This window comes from Borostomias antarcticus (assembly GCF_949987555.1).
Source record: "Borostomias antarcticus genome assembly, chromosome: 3".
NCBI lineage: Eukaryota > Metazoa > Chordata > Actinopteri > Stomiiformes > Stomiidae > Borostomias > Borostomias antarcticus.
This window is the reverse complement of record NC_140236.1, coordinates 9,689,392-9,711,760: the sequence shown is the minus strand read 5'-3', so window position 1 is coordinate 9,711,760 and position 22,369 is coordinate 9,689,392. Positions and strand designations below refer to the sequence as shown.

Genomic DNA, 22,369 nt, shown 5'->3' with positions numbered 1-22,369 from the left:
TGTATGTACTAGCCTAAGTGTACTGAAAGAATAGAGATGTGAATATTTATTGCTTCTGATATATTAAAAAGTGTCCTTGCAGTGAAATCTTGAGTGGTTTATTTGTCTTACATTTATATGTAGGTCTACATTTACAAAAAAAGAAAAAAAAAGAAGAACAGAAAAGGCTATATCCATTCATATTATATGGGTCATCAATGGGTTTGGAGACAATACGGACTATTTTGTTACGAACGAAAGGATTAATGACCACTTTGTACTAAAGTGTCCACGTGATTTTTACCCCATCAATCGCCAGAACTCTTGGCCCAGAATCGTAATCGAGTTATCTAAGATGGGATAGCACATACACACTAATTAATTGGTAGATTATATTATTATGAATAAATCCTAGATAAAGAAGTCGAAAATCTTTTCAGAAACGTATGTTACGTGGGCTAAAAATCTTAAATCGAATGCAATATTAACCCACCCCGTTGATAACCGAATGACCGTGGTTACAAAACGTGTGAACCTTATTTAATGTTGGCGTAGTAGTGCTAGCTCTCAGTGGCTAATTGCTAGCGGGGTGCCTACGTGAGAGACTTGAGGCTGTGCTTCGGCTGTGATGAAACTAAGATGGCGTTTAGTTTAGACAGGATGAACGGGGGATAGTGATGTTGGTCACAAATTCATTCGATGGTGACACAACTAATTATCTCAGCCACACTCGTTAACATCCAAATGACTCTCCGAAGTGGATGTTTTTCAGTTAAACAATAAACGGAACGGAGTACACTTGTAAAAGAGGCTGAAAACGGCCAACTTCTTCGGGTAACGCTAGCTAGCCTGCTAGTGCTAGCTAACTGGACCAAGCAAGCCTACTAGCTAGCTCGCTATCAAACAACAACAGACCGAGGTAAGCCAGGGGACAGCAGCTAGCTGAGCTAGTCGCTAGCTAGTCGTAGTGGACAAGGAAGTGTGTATGTCTGGAGTGAATTGAAACAAAATGTGCAGCTACGTTTTCTAGCATCCCTCATTATTTGACCTGGGGTAGTTGTTTGCTAGCTTCAGCGTGTGTTGTTCGAAAAGTTTGCATTTACTGTCCGCTAGCCCGAGCGAGCGGAAGTGCTGGGATGGGGTTGTCTGAGAGTGGAGGCCGTGCTGCTAGGCTAGCTAGCTGCATCCACCCTTGTCGTGACCCAGACCTAACAAAAGACCACTCGGGCTTTCAAAATCCAAGATACCAAAACGCTCAGATTATGTCATTTCTACGTTACGTCAGATAACTTTAGTAACAGGTCCACTTAGACTGCTACGAAGATGTCAAATCTATCCAATGAATCTCTGCGAGGCTTTAGCTGGCTAGCTACCAATCGTGTTAATTATGCCAACTAGCCAGATAGTCTGACGTTAGCAAAATAAGTGTATCTGTTCAAGAGAAGAGGCTCGCCAGTTTGGGGTTGATTTATTTCGTCTGCGACTACTGGCTAAACTATTACTGCTGCTGGTGACGTTATTCTACAAGCAAGCCCTGTTTTGTAACTAGTTAACTAGCTAGTGCCTGCCAGTACAACGTAAGATGGCAATATAATATCTAGTACGTTTATTTCAGTTGTCTGCAGTTCGCACAGGTTTGCTTGTAGCAGTATTAGCTACGTGGAAATGTGGAAACGATTTCCTATGCCAATGTGGACCGAGGGGTTAATTTGAGAATCAGATTTGAGTGAAACACCAACCATCTGCTCAATGCCGGTGTTTGTTGGTATATGTCTGTCTGTAGCAGGGAGGCCGTGACCACAGTTAGCTTGGTAGAATTTAAGCTGTATCAAACAAACTTCAACAGAGCAGAGTTATTGATCTCAGATGTGAATTATATAGTTTTCGCATGGTTTTGTGTGATGAGGTGATGCCCAACTAGTGCCTGGTGGATACCTTTTGTAGAGATGAGTCATCATAGATCTTAAGTTCAAGTTTGTAGCTAGCTAGAGTGGATAAAAGGTTTGTTTATTGTCTGTAGTGTGGGGGAGGGGGCATGAAAAAGGACCGACCTACACTCCTCCCACATTGGGTTAACCCAGGTCTGGAATTTGATGATTTTATCATATAAACTGCAGCGTTTAAGTCATTTCTATTTAAGAAAAATGATAAGACCCAGGAACATTACTCAACTAAGGGATGAAATTATCTCTTGATGCAGTAGTTGTTCAAAGAGTTTATTTTCAGCCAAGAGAGAATTGTTCTGGCTTGAGCAAACAAAAAAAATGTAGCCATCTTGAATTGGATGGATCTGCACAGGGGGGCAGGAGATATTGTTTTTTTCTCTAGCTTTTGACTTGTTCATGTACACACTTTTCATGGAGATGAAATTGGAAATAAGAATATGATTCTTCTTGAACCTTTATACGAGTACATTTTTATGCGTAGGCTCCACCTATCCATGTTTTACTAAAACATATATGCTTATGCTATAGCATTGACTGCAAAATAAAATTTAAAAAATTAAAGCTAAGAAGAGAGTGCTCATACTATACATTAATAAGTTTGTTAGTCAACCTTTTTGTCATTATTGTTGCCAGGGTGATGGAGGGGGAAGAGTTCGTGCCTCCGCCGGAGTGCCCCGTGTTTGAGCCGTCATGGGAGGAGTTTCAGGATCCCCTGGGTTACATCGCCAAGATCCGTCCAATAGCAGAGAAGTCCGGGATCTGCAAGATTCGCCCGCCTTCTGTAAACCGCTCTCTCAAATAAACACTTAACACAACACACCTTTTTTTTTTACATAAACCTGTGGCTAATTGCATTGTACCTTGTTCTGAAGTTTGATGTTGTGTGTGTTGTTTTTTATCAAGAAGTGTTTAAATGAATGCAGGATGAAGTGGTTACTGTCTTCCTAACAGGACTGGCAGCCACCCTTCGCCGTGGAGGTGGATAACTTCCGCTTCACGCCCCGTATACAGCGGCTGAACGAGCTGGAGGTTTGTCTCTCTCCTACTTGTCTCTTTCTTGCTTGTCCCTCTCCTGCTCGTCCTGATGGGAGTACTACTACTGACTGACAGATGATGAGTGTGGAAGACTCCTCTGTTTTCAGTCCATTCTGATCATGTCCCTCCCTACTGACGGCCCTCAGGCGGAGACAAGAGTCAAGCTGAACTACTTGGACCGGATCGCCAAGTTCTGGGAGATCCAGGGATCCTCCTTGAAGATCCCTAACATTGAACGGCGAATCTTGGACCTCTTCAGCCTCTCCAAGGTTACACAATGTTACTTTCTTCTCAAACCCGTGACGCATGTCTGGCTTGTGACAGCTGACATATTCACTCAGAAAATATACCGCATGTTGAAATATCGCACTTACTCAATTAAACCCTAGTCAGTCTAAGTATGTTTCTGTAGAAAAAAAAACGTGAGAGAGTGGGGCATGCCCTTGGTGGAGTAGGTCAAAATCCAAACCGTGCCCTTTGGTCCAAGAGTGAAGACTTGGATACAAATAAAGACGGCCAAGGCACTCTTGTAGTGGAAAAGTTAATAAGCCTTTATTACATGGCTAATGCAAAGCAAATCTTAAAAACGCACATGTGCGTTGCAGCAGGCAGGCCTCCGTCGGGGTGACTTGAGTGTTTTCTGTGTTGTAGGTCGTGACAGAGGAAGGGGGCTTTGAGGCAGTGAGCAAGGAGCGTCGCTGGGCTCGCGTGGCCCAGAAGCTCGGCTACCCCCCGGGCAGGAACATCGGCTCCCTCCTGCGCGTGCATTACGAGAGGATCGTCTACCCCTTCGAAGTGTTCCACTCCGGTGCCAGCCTGCCGGTAACTCCACAGTCCGTCACTCGCCCTCTCTCTCTGACGCTCACAGAGGTGATCGGTCAGGGCACAGCTGGCGGTCACCAAACTTTTGATTCATTACATTCACACTACAGTCGCATAGCAGACGCTTTTATTGAAAGAACAATAATTGCATTTAACGTAGGTAGTCAGTGTACCACTACTCGCCAGAACTCACAAGCGCATCTCCCCTCTAAACAAGTGACTAAGTATAATCTAGTGATAAAGCCAAGTTTCACATTTGAATCACTGTGAATCTTACGACCACACCACCCTGAGCACTGATCTAGCCTGGCTAGTACTTGGATGGGAGACAAAAAAATCAGAATGTTTTTGATCAAAAGCCTGTTTTTTGCTGTTGTTTCTTTGTGGATCAGGTGTATAGAGCTGGGAATGTGAGAGGAATGTGTAACCCTGCGTTTCGTTGTGCGCAGCAGTCCAAGCCAAAGCTGTACGACAGTGAGGAGGTGGATCGAGAGTACAAGCCCCACTCCATCCCGCTGCGCCAGTCAGTCCTGCCCTCCAAGATTAGCAGCTACGGACGCAGAGCCAATCGCCTCCAGCCAGATGTGAGTGGCAGCACCATGAACGATGACTTGACCCAAACTCCGCCCTGTAACCGTAGAACCCCATGTGTGTAGCTCTCGCCCGTTTTGAGATTTAACATGTAACCAGATATCTTCCTCTAGGGTTTCTTCTTGTGGTTATAAAACCGTGGCGACCATACAGTAGTAAAATTTACTGCATCTATCTATTTGCCGCATCATCTAGCTTGTGAAACCTGGAAGTGAGACTAGAAACGCAGATGAACTACAGCTAGAGAAGAGACATCTGCTTAAAGTGGAAATGGAACATTTCTCACTGAGAATTATGTTTGTTAGATAGATAGTTGTAGAACAGAAATAAACAATTCTGTTATGGACAGAAATGTGCAGCCCAGCCACAGGAAACATTGTGGCAAAAAACATTCATCATAAATTCAGGTTTGCTTTAAGTCGCAGCCAATTGTGTTTTATGTTCACTGGGAGTGGCCTGATCCTGACATTGGGACCAACCCTCACTTGGAACTTTCAGGTGGCCAGGGGCCTCATTTATAAACGCTGCGTAAGTACAAAAGTGTGCCTACGGCACTTTCTAAGCAACCTTCAGTGTTTATAAAAAATAAACTTGACGTGAGAACGTCAGAAAATGTGTGCTTCTCCACACGCACTCTGACCCACGCGTAAGTACATTTCTGGAGAAATTACAAACTGCCATTCCGCAGAAGGATGAAACTGGAGAAGCTGTGAAATTCATAGGCCCTATACCTTGTGTAAAATAAATTCACATTACCTCTCCCTTATAGGACTACCAATTATAGGCTAGCTCCCTGAATATGATGCAACTTGAATATGAGGATGTGTGGCGTTTGTCAGCAATTCTGACGCAGAAGCGGAGACAGCTTGTTTTGAAAAGTTTGACTGTGCTGTGCTATTGAATATAATATTAGCGTCTGTCCGTGTCCCGCATGTTGTTATTCTTTTGATTAATGTTATATCACCATCAAGAGATGAATGCAGGCCTACTATTTTAAACCCCACTCTCCTTCCCTCTAATGGGCATGATTTAGGATAACAGGCCTACAGAGTCTGTTTTTGCAAAATAACCCCTCAGTTATGTTGTACAGTAGTGTAATCGGGAATAATATTTGGATCTGTAATCGGATCTGTAATTATTGAACTATATTTAGAATTGGTTTGTTCATGTGTGAGGCAATGATCACAAGGAATTAGAATAAACCACTGGGTTTAATTAGGAATAGGCTACAAAGCCGCGTCACCAACACACAGGACTACAGGTCTATGTCTGCTCGTAATGAACAATTAGGATAGGCCTAATCATTTAGCCTAGCCAAACGATTTACACAATACTTGCCTGTTATGACACTCATTAATAATAAGGTGAACCGTAGGACAAATTGCGTTTGAACTGATGCAGTTTTCGACTAATATTGTTATCACAGTAACGGATTGGGATTGAACCTGTGATCTTCAGTTTACGAGACCGACGCCTTGTCATTCAGCCACCACTCCAGTCTCGCTTCAACCTCCGCTGCAAGAGCTTCTGTTTTACCCAGAAATCACTGTCATTGTCGTCATGCAGTCACTATTTATGAATGGATGAATGGCGTAAGTCGACGTGGGACGTGATGCGCACTGTGTTACACTTGGACCATTTCCCTTCATCTTTATGCACTGCCTGGTGGCTGAATGGTTAAGCCCTTACAGTAGTAATCTGTAGACCTGGGTTCTAATCCAGACCAAGATCTTTTTTCTTCATTACCATGAGGAGTCAAATCAGCTCTAGATAGATAGATATCAACTTTATTTATTTGCTGTTTAAGCAAACATATTTCTATGCATGTAAAACAAAATAATATCAGATTCTCATTCACTATTAGGAAAAATAAAAATGTATTGCCTGGATCCTGTGGTAAGCTATTACATACTGATGTGGGATTTGAACCATTTCAACTGACTTACACCTCTCTGAGCACCCTTTCTAGTTATAATATTGCGGTCTCCAATTGAATGTCCTAATCACAAATGGGTAACTTAACTAATCCAAATGAATTGAACCCTGTGAGTTCCACCTCTTAACACGCCAAGCAGCGAGAGACCCAGAGGATGTGATGATGCCTTCAGAACACGCCCCAGCCTTCTTTGCTCTGTGTGCTGCCACGCCGCTACGACGCATCTGTCTGCTGCTACTGTCATCTGCCTCATCTCTCTCCTGCTCCCCCTCTCCCCTCCCCTCCCAACGCCTGTCAGACAGACACACACACTCCACACCCAGAATACTCATACAATTCAGATAGTTTACCTTTATATTAATTCAAATGATATAGACCTACTATACACACACACACACGCCACATACCTCTTATCTTTCTCTCACATTCTCTCATGCTCTCTACATATCCATCGTTCATTTTGTTGCCATCGCCACCATAGACGTCACCCACCCATAGAAGTTGCGCTAACCCTGTGTACTTCACCCATACATAAGCGCCTGTGCACCATTCAGTTGAAGTTTGTGTTGGGATTTTTGATTTTCGTCCCCATTAAATCTGTTTGCTAGATGACTTTGAGAGATATGAATAGCCTTTTTCCCCGAGATGTCATCAGATGAGTCATAATCGATCTGATGATAAGGCTGTGCTTTCAGCTCCCAAGTATGCATCACTTCCTTTGTCGTTCTATTTTGTGCTCGCATCCTTTAACCAGTGACGCATTCACCAAGGGCTCAGCAGTAGGCAGGCGCAGTAGCTATGCGGTACTAGTACTGTTATCAAAATGAGCACAAATGTATCTGACAAGAATGACCATGTAGGTGTTGAGAGCCTCCCGTCAGTTCCCTCTGCCCTCTCAACTAGGCTAAAGTATAATCACACACACACACGTCTAGGTGATCTCTTCCCTGTACCGCCCACCTATTCCTCTCCTGCCCCCCCCCCCCCTTCAATGACTGTATATCTCCTCCCCCAGCCCCGTCCCCCCCCTCCTCCTCCTGTCTTAGTCCATTGTTGCTGTTGTCTCCCCATGCAGGGTCCAGAGGATCTGACCCCCCAAACTCCTCTCACCACTGGCTCTCAACACATCTCTGCGGTACTGCCTCTCTCTCTCTCTCTCTCTCTCTCTCCCTCTCGATGCTCGCTCTCCCGCTTTCGGCGTCCCTCCAGCTGCCTCTGCTTCTGCCCTCTGCCTTCCCTACTCATGGCGGATGCCTCGTCTTATCCTTAGTCTTAGTAGCCCCCCGTAGTCTTATCCTGGCATACTGTTGCTGACCTGTTAACAACGTCTGTTAACCACATCTGACGGCGTGTCGCTGGTTGGTTTCAGCCTGTCGTTTTGTACCAACGCGTCAAGCTCATCCATCTTTATGTAATCACTGTCTTGTCTGTTTCTCTCTCTCACACACTCACACACACGCTTGCATTCTCTCTCTCTCTCTCTCCCTCCTCTCTCTCCCTCTACCAGTCTGGGTGTACTAGTCTGCTTGGCTGGCTTTACTGCCAGGCGGCCTGTGTGTGAGCTGACAAGCCTGCTCCCAAAGTTGCTCCTGGTCCCTGGCCTCTGCAGTGCTGTCATGTGGCTGCATGTGTTCTATTGAAGTGCATATCTCACTGTACGAAACGGGTCGATTTTTGTTTTGACATTCAACGCATTCAGAGCAGAACATGCATAAGCTATACAAAGGTCACGCTGTCCCTGAATTCAGTATTCTACAAATACTGTACCCAAATTGGTATTTGCTCAAACGGTAAGTTGGCGCGCACGTGTGTGTGTGTGATTGGTGGTGCTTCTTCTCTTTCATTGTGGTGGTGGGTCCTAACCTTAACCTTTTCATACACAACAGAGAACCGTTGGCTTCTCTGTTCACCACGTCTTGGTGCCTCTTGGCCCGTCTCTCACACTGTGTTCTCCCTTCAGCTTCATGGTTCCCTCTTGTGTGCTTGACAGATGTTCCCCACCCCGCCATCCGTGTCCTCCTCGTATTGACCTCTGACCTCTCCCCCCCCCCCCCCCCCCAGCCTGACCCCACAGAGGAGGACATAGAGAAGAACCCAGAGTTGAAGAAGCTGCAGATCTACGGCGCAGGGCCCAAGATGATGGGGCTGGGCCTGGTGCCCAGATACAAGGGCCTCAGGAAGAAAGGTAGTAGGCTCGCTGTTCTCAGTCTGTCTCAGGTTCCTCCATCCACAGGCTGGGTAAACAAGCCTCCCCCACAGGGCTTCATGCTGGTTTTTATTTCAGTAAACTTAAGTGCAAATTCAAAAATCTTTGCTCTAATTAATTCAGATGTGAGTTTTTTCTTTAGACGGCCCGGGTCTAAACCCAGCGGGCTTTTTTTAAGAACTGTAATTGAAAACAGCCGGATCTAGCAGCCACCCTGTCGTCTAGTCATTTAGAACTGGCGGGTCGGCTCAGACGTTGACGGCTCCGTCTTTTGTCCCGTAGAAGAGCTGCCACAGACGGTGACCGTCCGAGACCCCGACGCCCCCGCCGCCGCCGCCGCTGCGGCCGCCCCCGTCAAGGAGGAGGAGCCCGGGGAGGTGCCCGCCAAGGAGGGGGACGGGCCCACACCGTCCTCGCCAGCTCCTCCTCCTCCTCTTCCTCCCTCTGACGTCCAGGTGAAGAAGGAGGAGGAGGAGGGAGGAGACGGGAAGGAGGGGGCGCAGGAGGACGGGGACGGGGAGGAGCCCTGCACCAAGATGACCATGAGACTGAGGCACAACGTCAGCAACCCGCAGTTTGTAAGTAGCAGAAGAGAGGAGGTGCTCCCATCTGCTAGGGAGGCTGTGGCTCAGGCAGTAGACCGGGGTCGTCATATGGCCGTAGGGTCGGCGGTTCGATTCCCGACTCCTCCTGTCCGCATGGCGAAGTGTCCTTGGGCACAGACATTGAACCCCAAATTGCTCCCAATAAGCAGGCGAGCGCCTTGCATGGCAGCTGCCACCATTGGTGTGTGAATGTGTGAATGAGAGGCCATTGTAAAGCACTTTGTCTGGTAAGGTTAAAAGTCGCTATGTAAGTGCCGGCCGTTTACCATCTCATGTATCCTTCTCTATACCTTTTTCTTTGTCGTCTTAAGTTTGTATTACAAAAATTCTATCTGCTTGATTCCACTCAGATAAGTGGCTAGCCTTATGCCGGACTCACACTGCAGGATTTTTGGGCCGATTTCTCCCCAATTCACCCCTCCTGACAACGTTGGTCGGTACTGAGGTTTGGCCCAGATGATCTTGTGATGCGAGGGGTATACAGATCCAATCTTAAACCTCCAGATCGGCTCGCAGACTCTTTGGGGCGGACCCCGATAATATTAAACGCTTGATATTTAGATTATTACGCCACTACAAGCGAGACGGCGAGACCAGTGGTTCGTGGCTCACTCGGGCATGTTAACATTCCGTCGTTTGCGATGAGCAGTTATTTTCTAATTCTGTCCGGTGCGCTTGTTTGGGATTAGCGAGAAGACCTATTAAAATTCCCCTGGTGTGCGCGACGCAGCCCGATTTGGGAAACCGGTTAGTATGTTAAATATTCTGTAGCGTGAGCCCGGCTCTCACCGCCCCCGCTCTGTCCCTGGCCCAGGTGGACTCGTTTGTGTGCCGGATGTGCGGCCGCGGGGACGAGGACGAGAAGCTGCTGCTGTGCGACGGCTGCGACGACAACTACCACACGTTCTGCCTGTTGCCGCCGCTCACCGAGGCCCCGAAAGGAAACTGGCGGTGCCCCAAATGTGTGGCCGAGGTGAGATCACCACGCACAGATAGCTGAGCTTCACCTATCCCTGCAAGGGAAATTCACACGCGACCGACACAACGTTTTCACGCACAAATGCTCCAGTCTTGCTGTAGTCTTGCGGAGGAATGCGCGCTTGACTATTTTGACGTACCTTTACGATTGATCTTCTCTCCAGGAGTGCAAGAGGCCTTCGGAGGCCTTCGGATTTGAGCAGGCCACACGGGAGTACACCCTGCAGAGCTTTGGCGAGATGGCAGACACTTTCAAAGCGGACTATTTCAACATGCCTGTCCATGTGAGTGCGCCTACACAAAAGGGCTGGGATCAGCCCTGATCTAACGCCGAATGATATGAAACATGGTTGTTTATATGTGACTTGATGGAAACGTGTCTTATCTAATGTGGTCGACTGTGCGTGTGCTTGTGTGTGCCTGTGCGTGTGTACGTGTATGTGTGTGCCTGTGTGTGTGTGCCTGTGTGTGTGTGCCTGTGTGTGCGTGTGCGTGCGTGTGTGTAGATGGTTCCCACAGAGCTGGTGGAGAGGGAGTTCTGGCGGCTGGTCAGCAGCATAGAGGAGGACGTGACGGTGGAGTACGGGGCGGACATTCACTCCAAAGAGTTTGGCAGCGGCTTCCCCATGGACAACGGCAAGAAAGACCTCACACGAGAGGAAGAGGTACCAGCTCCGTCATCAGGGCTCCGAATTGCGACCATTTTGGTTGCATGTATGCTCCCGAGATGTCATTTGTGCGAGTGCACATAATTGTTCCGGTGCTACCTTCTTTTCCATTCGGACGACCCTTTCTCTGTATTCGCTAGTTACACACTCATGTGCGGTGTCAGCGTGTAACTAGGTAGCGGTGAAAACAAAAGTGTTCCTCCCATGACTTAAGCGCCTAAACAGTCATATATTGGCTTAGAAGGGTCGCAGAAACAAGGGTTTGGACTGGGTCAAAGGTCTCGACTTCACGAATGCATCTAGCCCCAAGCTCAAGTTACCAAGCTCAAGTTATCGAACACAGACAATGTTTTCTCTATGGGAGTGTGGAGCCTCTTCTCCATTCATTGACATAAAACCGCTATAGTCTACAGTAGCCCACATTTGGCCTGACTACCTAGTCACAATGCCTTGATGTGCCCTCAAATGTTCAAGGCTGTTTGTTATTTAAAGGGGTAGTGTGCCATTTTAGACATTTGGCCCTATTTGTGATCTGTCTACCATGAACTTGAAACAGAGACCATAATTTCACTGATCATTCCAGTATTGAGCTAACTGACGTTTTTATGCAGGCTCTCACTGGGCTACAATGGAAGTCAATGGGGCATACGTAAATGTATTGGAAACACTGTGATTAATGTGCTTTTCCGAGATGGGAAGCATGGGTTGTAATCTTACCAGTCTCAGTATGCTCTCCTGTGAAATGTATCGCAATCTGAATATTTTGACATGTTTGATGAAGTGGGGAGCACCAGTGCTACTAAGTAAAAAGGTTGATTTCGAGCCCTGTTCGTCTATATTTTTTATCTTCCACCTCCCTTATCTCCTCCTCCTTGTTTTTGTCAGAATGCACATAATAAACATAAAACATGCACTCAAAGCCCCCTGACGCCTCTGTGTTTGGCGTCCTGTGTGCCAGGAGTACGCCCGCAGCGGCTGGAACCTGAACGTGCTGCCGGTGCTGGAGCAGTCGGTGTTGTGCCACATCAACGCCGACATCTCAGGCATGAAGGTTCCCTGGCTCTACGTGGGCATGTGCTTCTCAGCCTTCTGCTGGCACATCGAGGACCACTGGAGCTACTCTATCAACTACCTGCACTGGTGAGACACCCAGGACTACGTGTCAGTGTCTTCTCATGTAGAAACACACGTCGCAGTGATCGTTAGTTTTTGTTTCGGGTTGTTTTCTAGACCAGTGGCATTAGCCATGTATGTGGTTGTTTAATTTGACAGATGTGGGGTTGTTATTAGGTCTTCTAACTCCCCTACCCCCCTTCCCTCTGTGTGTGTTGGTCCAGGGGCGAGCCCAAGACATGGTACGGCGTCCCCTCGTTCGCGGCGGAGCGCCTGGAGGAGGTGATGAAGAAGCTGACCCCGGAGCTGTTTGAGTTCCAGCCAGACCTCCTCCACCAGCTGGTCACCATCATGAACCCCAACATCCTGATGTCGCACGGGGTCCCGGTCAGTCACACACACTTAGACTTATACACACACACACACAGTGTCATGCATTGGACTGCTACACTGAGACTCTGTTTTCCCTTTTTAGTCTAGACCCATAGAGATTAAAATCTCTTTTTCAAGAGTGACCTTGCCAAGAATGACATCAGTACAAACAATTTCATCCAGTGGCCTACACACTCACATTAAAAACAATAGATCAGCTCAAAAGTGCCATACAGTAAAAATGCAGGGAAGCCATAGTAATCCTATTTCAATGAATCAGTCCTTCTTTCCCAGCTCAGTCCAAACTCTAGGAACAGTCGTAGTGTCCCGAGTCCGTAACCCATAGTTGCCGTGTTTTCTGGTTTTCCTGGGTCGCCATGTTTGCAGGTTGTGCGCACGAACCAGTGTGCGGGTGAGTTTGTCATCACTTTCCCTAGAGCCTATCACGCCGGCTTCAACCAGGGATACAACTTCGCCGAGGCCGTGAACTTCTGCACTGCGGACTGGGTAAGGCCCCGCCTCTTTCGTCCCTAGTAACATTCTCTCAGTATGACTAATGCTTCTTGGAATCTCGCATAATCCGTCTGTTGTACTCTCTCCCGTCTCCCCCGTCCACGGTGCCAGCTGCCAGCGGGCCACTCCTGTATCGAGCACTACCGGCGCCTGCGGAGGTACTGCGTGTTCTCCCACGAGGAGCTCACCTGCAAGATGGCCGCCTGCCCAGAGAAGCTGGATCTGAACCTCGCCGCTGCCACACACAAGGAGATGTTCAGGATCGTACAGGAGGAGAGGAAGCTGCGCAAGGGACTGTTGGAGAGGGTGAGACACCCGGGGAGGTGGAGGGCGGCGGGGGAGAGGGCGTGTGGGGGTGGGTGGATGGGTGGGTGGATGGGTGGGTGGATGGGTGGGCGGGTGGATGGTGGGCCTCTCCAGAAGAAAAGCCAGGCAGCCGGCAAAGTTCTGTTCCATATCAGCCACTCTTGGCTGTGTGGGAGAGACGGCACGTTTGTATTCACAATGGTGTCAAAATATCTGTAGATTGTTTTTTTCTTTCTTTTAAATCCCATTTGAATTTGTGGACTTAAATAACGCATTTAAAATGTGACACTGCTTTGGTTCGTCTTGGTCTCACAGGGCATCACCACGGCAGAACGGGAGGCGTTTGAGCTGCTTCCCGACGACGAGAGGCAGTGCGACAAGTGTAAGACCACGTGCTTCCTGTCTGCGCTGGCCTGTCAGAACTGTCCCGAGTGTCTCGTCTGCCTCTACCACACCCAGGACCTCTGTAGCTGCCCTGCAGACAAACTCTACCTCAGGTGAACTCACGCCGGCCTCCTATCTCTCTCTCTCTCTCTCTCTCCCTCTCCCTCTCCCTCTCCCTCTCCCCCCCCCCGTCTCTGTCTCTCTCCCGGTGTGGACTTTGACTCTCCCTTTCACTCTCTTCACTGCTGACTCCTCCCACTGCTCTCTCCTCTCTCTGTCTAACAGGTACAGGTACACTCTGGACGAGCTGTTGTCGATGTTGCACCGGCTGAAGGTTCGAGCCGAGTCCTTCGACTCCTGGGCCAACAGAGTGAAAGAAGCACTGGAGCAGGAAGAGGGGAACAAGATAGGTGAGTGTGCTGTGTGTCCACCGACGAGCTGTATGTAGCTGAACAGCACCAAGCTTACAGCTGCGTAGAGCGCGCCCAGAGTTTAGAGCTGGCTAGGCTACCGATGTTTTACAGCTACGTTAGCAACGAGTGTCGTGTTTTTGCACTGTAGATTAACTAACCAAGTTAAGATATCTTAACTAGTGCAAATGTTCGCTGTCTCTGCAGTTTCGTCAAAAAACTACTGTTGTCGTCGTCAGCGCTCTAGCCCCAAAAGTTCAGCAATCTTTCTTCAAGTGCAAAAAAAGCGTAGAGCTCATGGTGCTATAGCGTTAAAAAGCTCTTGGAACACAGCTCCTGTATTTATAGCGCCCTAGAGCTCATTACCAATTGTAAACAACAAGAAAACAGCGCCTGCTCTAAAATACAGCTTGTCGGTGGACACACACCCGTAGACCTGCCCAGGGACTGCAGTTGGAAATTAGCCAAGTTGGCTAAAACTGGCACACTTACAAAAATGTTGATTAATGTGCACTGTCCCTATAATTTTAAACGGTATAAATAAAATAAATCAATCCATCAATGCCCTATATACTAGACGAGGAGTATATGGTTTACACATACTAGGAATTTGACTAGGATAATGGCATACGCTGATGGAGAAGATATAGGACAGATCACAGGACAGGACGGTGCAAAGACATGACGGTGCAAAGACATGACGGTGCAAATGCAATTACAAAATACAGTGCAAATACAAGATGCAATATAACCGCTGGTATCGGTGTATCGGTACAAAAAACGAATACTCTGAATACCAACCTACCGGACGAATAGTGGAATACTCAAATTACTAGAATAGAGTGCAGTGCAATGCAGAGTGTGATAGATGAGTGATGTTTTATATGTACAATGTGTGCAGTGTGTGTGCCGTTGAGATATGTGGTACAATCAGAGGTCGTGTGCACAAATGTATCTTGGTAAAAAACAGCTGGTGAAGTTGTCATCTGTTGACCTGCAGGCATCGAGGACCTGGAGGTGCTGAGGCAGGAGGCCGCAGAGAAGAAGTTCCCCGACAACGAGCTGCTCCAGAGACTCAAAACTGTTTTCTCCGACATTCAACACTGCCAGAAGACCAGCACTGAACTCCTCAGCAACTCTCAAACCAGGTAACACACACACACACACAAGTAGCCGCTAACACGCGCAGTCAGACAGACACAAACGCTGACGTACGGTCTGTTGCGTTTCAGTGAGAGGCGGATGACCCTAGCAGAGTTGAAGACCCTGGTGGAGACCATGCAGAATGTGCCGTGCGTGATGAGCCGGCTGGAGGAGGTGCAGGTGAGGACGGACCGCGCCGGGCACGCCTAGCTGCACTCTCCCGCAGTGGACAGTGACCAGCTTCTACTCGAATGCTTTTCTGCGTGGCTGTTGTAATCCCAGTCTGATTCACTCGTCGTCCATCTCTCCTCTCGTGTCGTCAGGCGATCCTGCGGACGGTGGAGGAGTTCCAGCAGAAGGCCCAGGCCGTGGTCAGCGACCGGGACTGGCGGAGGGCCTCCCCCCCGGCCGAGCAGCTGCAGGCCCTGCTGGAGCAGGGGGCCGGCCTGCCGGTGGACGCCCCCGAGTGCGAGCTGCTCCGGGGCCTGCAGGAGCAGGGCCGCTGGCTGGGCGAGGTGCGGCGGGCGCTGGGGCCGGAGGGCGGCGAGGTCACCCTGGCCGTGCTCAGGAACCTGATGGAGGCGGGCTGCAACGTGCCGCAGAGCGTCTCCGTGGAGACGGCCATGGCGGAGCTGCAGGAGCTGCTGACCATCGCGGAGCGCTGGGAGGAGAAGGCCCAGATCTGCCTGGAGCAGCGGTGAGTCATACTTGCGCACCAGGAACACTAGGGTTGCAACGATACATTCAGCTCGCAATACACGACTTTGGGTTCATAATATCAATACAGTATTGTTAACAAAACGTGAATGATATAATAATAATACCTTAGGTAGATATACATGTTCTTAGCCGGTAGACAAACATACTCCTGGAGCTTGCTCGATCGCCTTGTTGAGAGGGGTCAGGGAAGAATTTTTACAGCTCACTTATCTGGCCCCCGGGTGATTACTGTTTTTTTTGCTTCCCTCTGGAATATGTAGAGAGTGGGTCGTATGCTCACCTCCCTTGTTCTCTGTAAAGCGCATTGTGTTGCCTCTGGGTTTGAAATGCGCTATACAAATAAAGCTTTGATTGATTGATTAGCGTGAGGCAGCTTGATGCACAAGTACACCCCCTGGACATGACGCTAGTATGCTGCAGGGACTCACCCTCAAACCAACCCATGATGCTGAGTGCCAAGCAGGGAGGCATTGGGTGCCACTTTTTAAAGTCTTTGGTATGACGTGGCCAGGGATCAAACCTCCCAATCTCAGGGCGGACACTCTAACCACAAGGCCACTGAGCTGGTCGACGATGCATATTGTCACGTTTTTATATAAACATTGCGAAATGTCATGGCACGATATTCTGTCACACCCCTAGCTAACACACTCACTCATTTAGTCAGCCGTTTCCTTTCCTGTTCTGAGCCTGTCTGCTCCTGGTGTGTCACTGCAGGCAGAAGCACCCTCTCTCCACCCTGGAGGCCATAGTGAACGAGGCCCAGCTGATCCCGGTCAAGCTGCCCAACATCCTCTCTCTGCAGGGCTGCCTGAGTCGGGCGCGGGCCTGGGTCACCGACCTGGAGGAGATCCAGGTAAACAACCTTCTCCATGTCAACTGCTTCCTCCAGACCATCCACACCCGACACTCTGCTTATCGCAGACTCCTCTGACAGACTTCCGATAACATACCCAGATTGAATTATAAAATGTGCAGCCTGTCTCCTGCTGACCAGCTGTGTGTTGTGTGCGCGCGTGTGTGTGTGTGTGCGCGCGTGTGTGTTCGCGTGTGTGCGCGTGTGTGTGTGTAGAATGGGGAGCACTACCCGTGTCTGGACGACCTGGAGGGGCTGGTGGCCATCGGCAGGGACCTGCCCGTCTGCATGGAGGAGCTCCGGCAGCTGGAGCTGCAGGTGGCCAGCGCCCACTCCTGGAGAGAGAAGGCCTCCAAGACCTTCCTGAAGAAGAGCAGCCAGCACAGCCTGCTGGAGGTCAGTCAGCACACAGAGCCCGGGGGGGAGAGGGAGGGTTATAGCCTGCTGGAGATGAACCAGCACACTTGATTGATTGATTGATTTGTTGGTTGATAGATAAATGATAATCAATCAATCAATGAACTTTATTAATCCCTGTGGGGGGGAAATGTGGGCGTTTCAGCAGAAGGAAAGTACAGCATGGGTTCGAAAATGGAATATAATAAGTAGCGAATATATATAAAAGAGAAGAAGGAATATATACTTAGTAAAATCTAGAATATATACATACATACATACAGTCTGTATAAATATTAGGGCTGGGTATCGATTAGAATTTCAAGAATCGATTCCATTGCGATTCACAAGGTTCAGAATTGATTATCACGATTCAATTAGATTCGATTCGATTCAATATCGATTCGGTTAGTGTTACTAAAACCAGTTTTTTGAGCTGTAACCTTAATTACATGACTGCCAAGTTATGCAACACATCAATACTAGGGCTGGGTATCGATACTGATTTCCAAAAATGAATGAATGAATCATTGAATGAATTAATTAACTATTCATTCCTTCATTTATTAATGAATTCATTAAATAAAAGATCGATTTTGGGATTCATGAATCGATTCTGAATCATTTGATTCAGAATCGATTCAGTATCGATGAATCGATTTTTTAAACCCAGCCCTAATAAATATGTATAATAATACATACATGCACACATCCACAACACTCAGGAACACAGCACTGGGATGTCTGCAGTAGAGGCTAACTTGGCAGGTCAAAGATATTTGGTCGAGCTGCTCTGTGGTATTTCTGAGGTGCGTTTGTTGGCCCGGCCCCTCAGGTGCTGTGTCCCTGTGTGGAGAAGAGGAAGCAAAGAGGAGAGGAGGTCGACCCCTTAGAGGACTCGGACACCAACACCCTGGGCCTGTCCGCCCATGACCTGAGGGACCCTGGTGCCATCGTGAGTGACCGGAGAACGCTCTTGTCTGAACGTTCAGTACATAGTGTGTGTGTGTGTGTGTGTGTGTATACATGCTATGTGTCACATTTCCACGGTGTGTCCCGCGGTGCAGGTGATGGCCTTCAAGGAGGGCGAGCACCGGGAGAAGGAGGCCCTGCTGCGCCTCCAGAGGCTGAACCTGTCCAAGCCCGGCGCCGAGGGCCCGCCCGACCGCGAGGACAAGGAGAACGGCTGCTGGGACCAGGACGCCATGGAGCTGGAGGCCACGCCCCCGGGGGTGGCGCCGCGCCCCGAGAACTCTCTGAAGGAGAACGGGAGCGGTGGCGGAGGCGGCGCCCCCCAGCCGGTGTGCGTGTGCGGCGGGCCGCCCCGCGGCCCCCAGCTCCGCTGCCACCTGTGCAAAGACTGGTTCCACGCCGGCTGCGTCCCCTTCCCTTCCCTCTTGCCCGCCGCCGCCTACGCCTCCTCTGGATGGCCGCCCGCCAACAACAACAGCCTCCTCTGCTGGTGGGACTGGGACTCGCGCTTCTTGTGCCCGCGGTGCCAGCGCTCGCGGCGCCCGCGCCTGGAGACCATCCTGGCCCTGCTGGTGGCGCTGCAGCGGCTACCCGTGCGCCTGCCCGAGGGCGAGGCCCTGCAGTGTCTGACGGAGCGTGTCATCACCTGGCAGGAGCGCGCCAAGAAGGCCCTGGACACGCCCGAGCTGAAGGCGGCGCTGCAGACACTGCAGGAGCGGGCGGAGAGGCGGGACGGCGAGGGTGAGCCGCCGCCGCCGCAGAAGAAGAAGAAGGAGGAGGACGAGGAGGAGAAGAAGGACGAGGAGAAGGAGGACGAGGAGAAGAAAGGGAACTCTGTGATTGTGCTTTCGGATTCCGAGGGAGGAGAGGACGGGGTGATCGATCTGACGGACGACTCTCCGAAGAAGAAGAAGACGGCAGCCGCCAAGGAGGTTAACGGCACTCGGGTAACATTAACGCAGGCGCTTCACCTCCACACACTGGAACTCATATTAATATGAGCATCCAGGCAGGCGAATTGAACCAGTGGCGCCGGGTCTCCTCGCTCCGTTTCTAATTCTGTGTTTTGTTTCCCTGCAGGACGCATGCGAAAACGGTGTCGGCAAGAAGACAAATGTTACAGGTAGGCGGCCGGTGTCACCGGCTCCTCCGGTCCCTGTTCTAGTGTCCAGCCGGGCCTGTGTTCTTAGTCTGACTCAACGGATGTAGGTTTTGGGGATAAGTTTCGTCATCCGTTTATTACTGCCCAATCAGTGGCGCCGATTCACGTGGCCGGCCAATCAGCGGAGGCTACGTGAAACGACAACCCAGCAGCCGCTCCGCGGAAGATGATTGTGATTGGTTTAAAGAAATACATCCCCGAATAATAATAAGTCCGGACAGACTTTTCTCCATCCGCCCTTTCTTCTCTGGCTATGCGAGACCAGCGCTCTTCACCATGCTCCCCCCCCCCCCCCCCCTCCAGGCGTAGGCTCTCTGCTGGCCCTGCTGCCCTCGCTGCCGGGCCCCGTGGTGGAGCTGTCCCCGGCCACCAGGTCCCAGCTGGAGGAGCTGCAGCTGGAGGGCGACCTGCTGGAGGTCAGCCTGGACCAGACCAGCGCCCTGCACCGCGTCCTGCAGGCCAACTCCCCGCCGCCGCGCGTCGCGCTGCACACGCTCATACAGGTGAGAGACGAGGAGAGAGGAGGAGGCAGCGTCCGTCGCGTTAGCACGGTAGCATATTAGCCCGCGTGGCCGTGACGGCTGCTGGAGTACCAGAGGTCCTGTACATATGACAAATAAACATCCCTGAATCCTTTGCTGTAAGCAGCAGTTGCCTTTTGAAATGTCCAGCGACGTCTGAGTGACCTAAACAGCAGATGTGCGTGAGGCTGAGCTCTGTCCGAGCAGCGTTGTCTGACCCCTCTCTCCTCCCTCCTCTGCGCCAGATCGAGCTCCAGGAGCAGAAGGGCGCGGGCCGTGGAGGACGGGCCAAGGACTCGAAGAGGAAGAGGAAGAGCCAGCGGGGCGACTCGGGCGAGGGAGGCCCCCGGTCCCTGGACGCCACCGAGTCCAAGAAAACCCGCCCCCTCAACCACAGCCCCTCACCTCAGCTACCCGCCCAGACCCACCCTGAGGTATCTCTCGCTCTCTCTCGCTCTCTCTCTCTCTCTCTCTTCCTCTCTCTCTCTCTCTCTCTTCCTCTCTCTCTCTTCCTCTCTCTCTCTCTCTCTCACACTCACTCACTCACTCACTCTCTTTCTCTCACTCACTCTCTCTCTCTCTCTCTCACTCATTCACTCTTTTCTCTCACTCACTCACTCACTCACTCTCTTTCTCTCTCTTTCTCACTCACTCTCTCTCTCTTTCTCTCTCTCTTTCTCTCTATCACTCACTCACTCATTCACTCTTTTCTCTCTCTCTTCCTCTCTCTCTCTCTCTCTCTCTCTCTTTCTCTCACACACTCACTCACTCTCTCTCTTTCTCTCACTCACGCACTCTCTCCCTCTTTCTCTCTCACTCATTCACTCTTTTCTCTCTCTTTCTCACTCACTCACTCTCTTTCTCTCTCTCTCTGTCTCTCTCTCTCTCACTCTCTCTCTTTCTCTCTCTTTCTCTCTCTCTCTCTCTCTCTCTCTCTCTCTCTCTCTCTCTCTCTCTCTCTCCTCATATGTGGTTGTCTCAGAGTTATTCATGATGTTTGACCAGCCTCTCCTCCTCTAACACCCCCTCTCTCCTTCTCTCTCTCAGATCTTGTGATATGCTTGTGGGGAGGGAAGGAGCTCTGGAGAAAAGGAATGGTCAAATGTCACCGAAGAATAAGAATGGACAGATAATTCTGGGCCAGAAGACAGCGTCAAATTGTTGTGAAAGATGCAGGACCCCCCCCACCATCTCCCCCCACCCTGTGTCCTACTCTCCTGCTCATCTCTCTCTCTCACACTTTCACCTTCAAACACTAACTATGTGATGATAGTTTTGAGCTCCTTCGTATACACTCCTTCCATTCTGCCCTACCCATTCTCTCTCTCGCTCTCTCTCTCCCTCCTCCCCTTCCTCCCCTCCTCCCTCCATTCTCCCAGTGAACGTGTTAGGAGTGTGTGAGCTGGCATTGTCATAGGAGAGAGAGTCTCTTGGTCTTAATTAGGGATCCAGTCATCTCTGAGGTCAGTCAATATGCTATGTGTTCCCAGCTGTATTAAACGGGAGTTCGACCGCCGCCCGTCCCAATGCAGGGCGGCGCGGCCCAGTCGATCTCGCCCACTTACTGATGCTAGACAAGAATTCTTGGTTTCCTTTCATCTGTTCATGGACCGTGAATCCGTACAGCGCAGGTTTTGACAGGAGGGTTGACAGCCGATCCTACGCAACAGCACCGTGGTAACACTTTTTTTTGTATTGAATCTTGTGTTTGTCGAGGCTTTTTGAGAGGACATGCATTTTGAATATATCCATAGACTATTTTGGGAAGTGTGAAAAACAGGCATTCATGTTTTTGGTGCTACTTTCCCAAAATACATCTCTGTACCTCCTCATCTCTCCTCCTCCTCCTCCTCTCGTTTTGCGTATTTGATTTCTTCCTCTTGACTCATTCTCTCTGCTATTTCAGTCGGACCCTCTTTCTTCTCTCTCTCTCTCCCTCTCTCGCTCTCTGTCTCTCTCTCCTTGCAAACTAAAGTTAAACTTCACTGTATTTCACTTTATCTCAATTTACTTTGTCTCCTCTGGGTTAAAAGGATATTATTATTATTATTATTATTGGTATTGATATTGCAGACATGCAGTTGTCACGAGTTTGTGTATAAAACGTTTCATTTCAATGTTGCCTTTTGTTTCTTTTCACTCTTGTTAGATAATAAAGGTTTAGAATTGTTTTAGGACTTCTTGACTCCTGTCCTCTTTTCTCTCTCTTTAGTATTAATATTTATTTGATAATGATAATGACTTGTATCAATGCCCTTTGGAGCATGTTGTAATGGAATGGTAAATACACACACTTAGGATCACATCACTGAAATGTTTCCATGAACAATTTATTTAGAAAAGCTTTTATCATTGTAAAACGTTTATTGACATCACATATTTTTGGACAAACAAGTGCACGTTGTTCTAGTCTATGAATTTTCACAAGGTCATAAAAAGTCACATTTTCACATCCACAATTTCACACAGATTTGATGTTTTACGTATATGAAAAACTGTTCTTAACATTTATTGAACATGCAGGTAATCAAATGTTGAAGAGACACTTTCAAAACCTTTTAATTTCCTTCTTACCTCAGGAATAACATGAATACACCAGCAGTATACAATACCTTGCCTATGGTGTGCCTCACTGTCTGCCTGGTCTGGGAGGGTCCGTACCAATGGATCTGTTGATGCATGTTCTCACACAGACCTCCATCTGACCTCACTGGACTCCATCCAGTGATGAAGTG

The 22,369-nt window shown here is 49.2% G+C and overlaps 1 protein-coding gene across 2 annotated transcripts; it reads left to right on the top strand.

Annotated features, from left to right (window-relative positions):
* The first annotated feature begins 651 nt into the window (after positions 1-651).
* On the top strand, positions 652-21,752 carry kdm5c (lysine demethylase 5C). Of its 2 annotated transcripts, XM_084436386.1 has the most exons (29): positions 652-898; positions 2,559-2,706; positions 2,877-2,954; positions 3,107-3,229; positions 3,612-3,782; positions 4,232-4,366; positions 7,385-7,444; positions 8,371-8,494; positions 8,798-9,093; positions 9,935-10,093; positions 10,263-10,382; positions 10,605-10,763; positions 11,725-11,906; positions 12,104-12,266; positions 12,639-12,758; positions 12,876-13,070; positions 13,386-13,567; positions 13,740-13,864; positions 14,865-15,012; positions 15,097-15,187; positions 15,331-15,704; positions 16,445-16,583; positions 16,800-16,979; positions 17,815-17,934; positions 18,047-18,898; positions 19,032-19,074; positions 19,417-19,616; positions 19,880-20,068; positions 20,682-21,752. In XM_084436386.1, the coding sequence occupies exons 2-29, from the start codon at positions 2,563-2,565 to the stop codon at positions 20,688-20,690; spliced, it is 4,881 nt and encodes a 1,626-aa protein (XP_084292512.1). In that variant the 5' UTR covers positions 652-898; positions 2,559-2,562; the 3' UTR covers positions 20,691-21,752. The 2 variants fall into 2 exon arrangements, with proteins under 2 accessions (XP_084292512.1, XP_084292513.1); XM_084436387.1 differs by lacking the exon at positions 7,385-7,444.
* The last annotated feature ends 617 nt before the right edge of the window (positions 21,753-22,369 follow it).

Bases quoted from the DNA above. Each gene is read 5' to 3' on its own strand.
- kdm5c (XM_084436386.1), top strand. From the start codon at position 2,563: ATGGAGGGGGAAGAGTTCGTGCCTCCGCCGGAGTGCCCCGTGTTTGAG. The intron at 13,071-13,385 runs GTGAGACACCCG...TTGGTCTCACAG, and splicing joins GCAAGGGACTGTTGGAGAGG to GGCATCACCACGGCAGAACG. The intron at 15,013-15,096 runs GTAACACACACA...GTTGCGTTTCAG, and splicing joins CTCAGCAACTCTCAAACCAG to TGAGAGGCGGATGACCCTAG.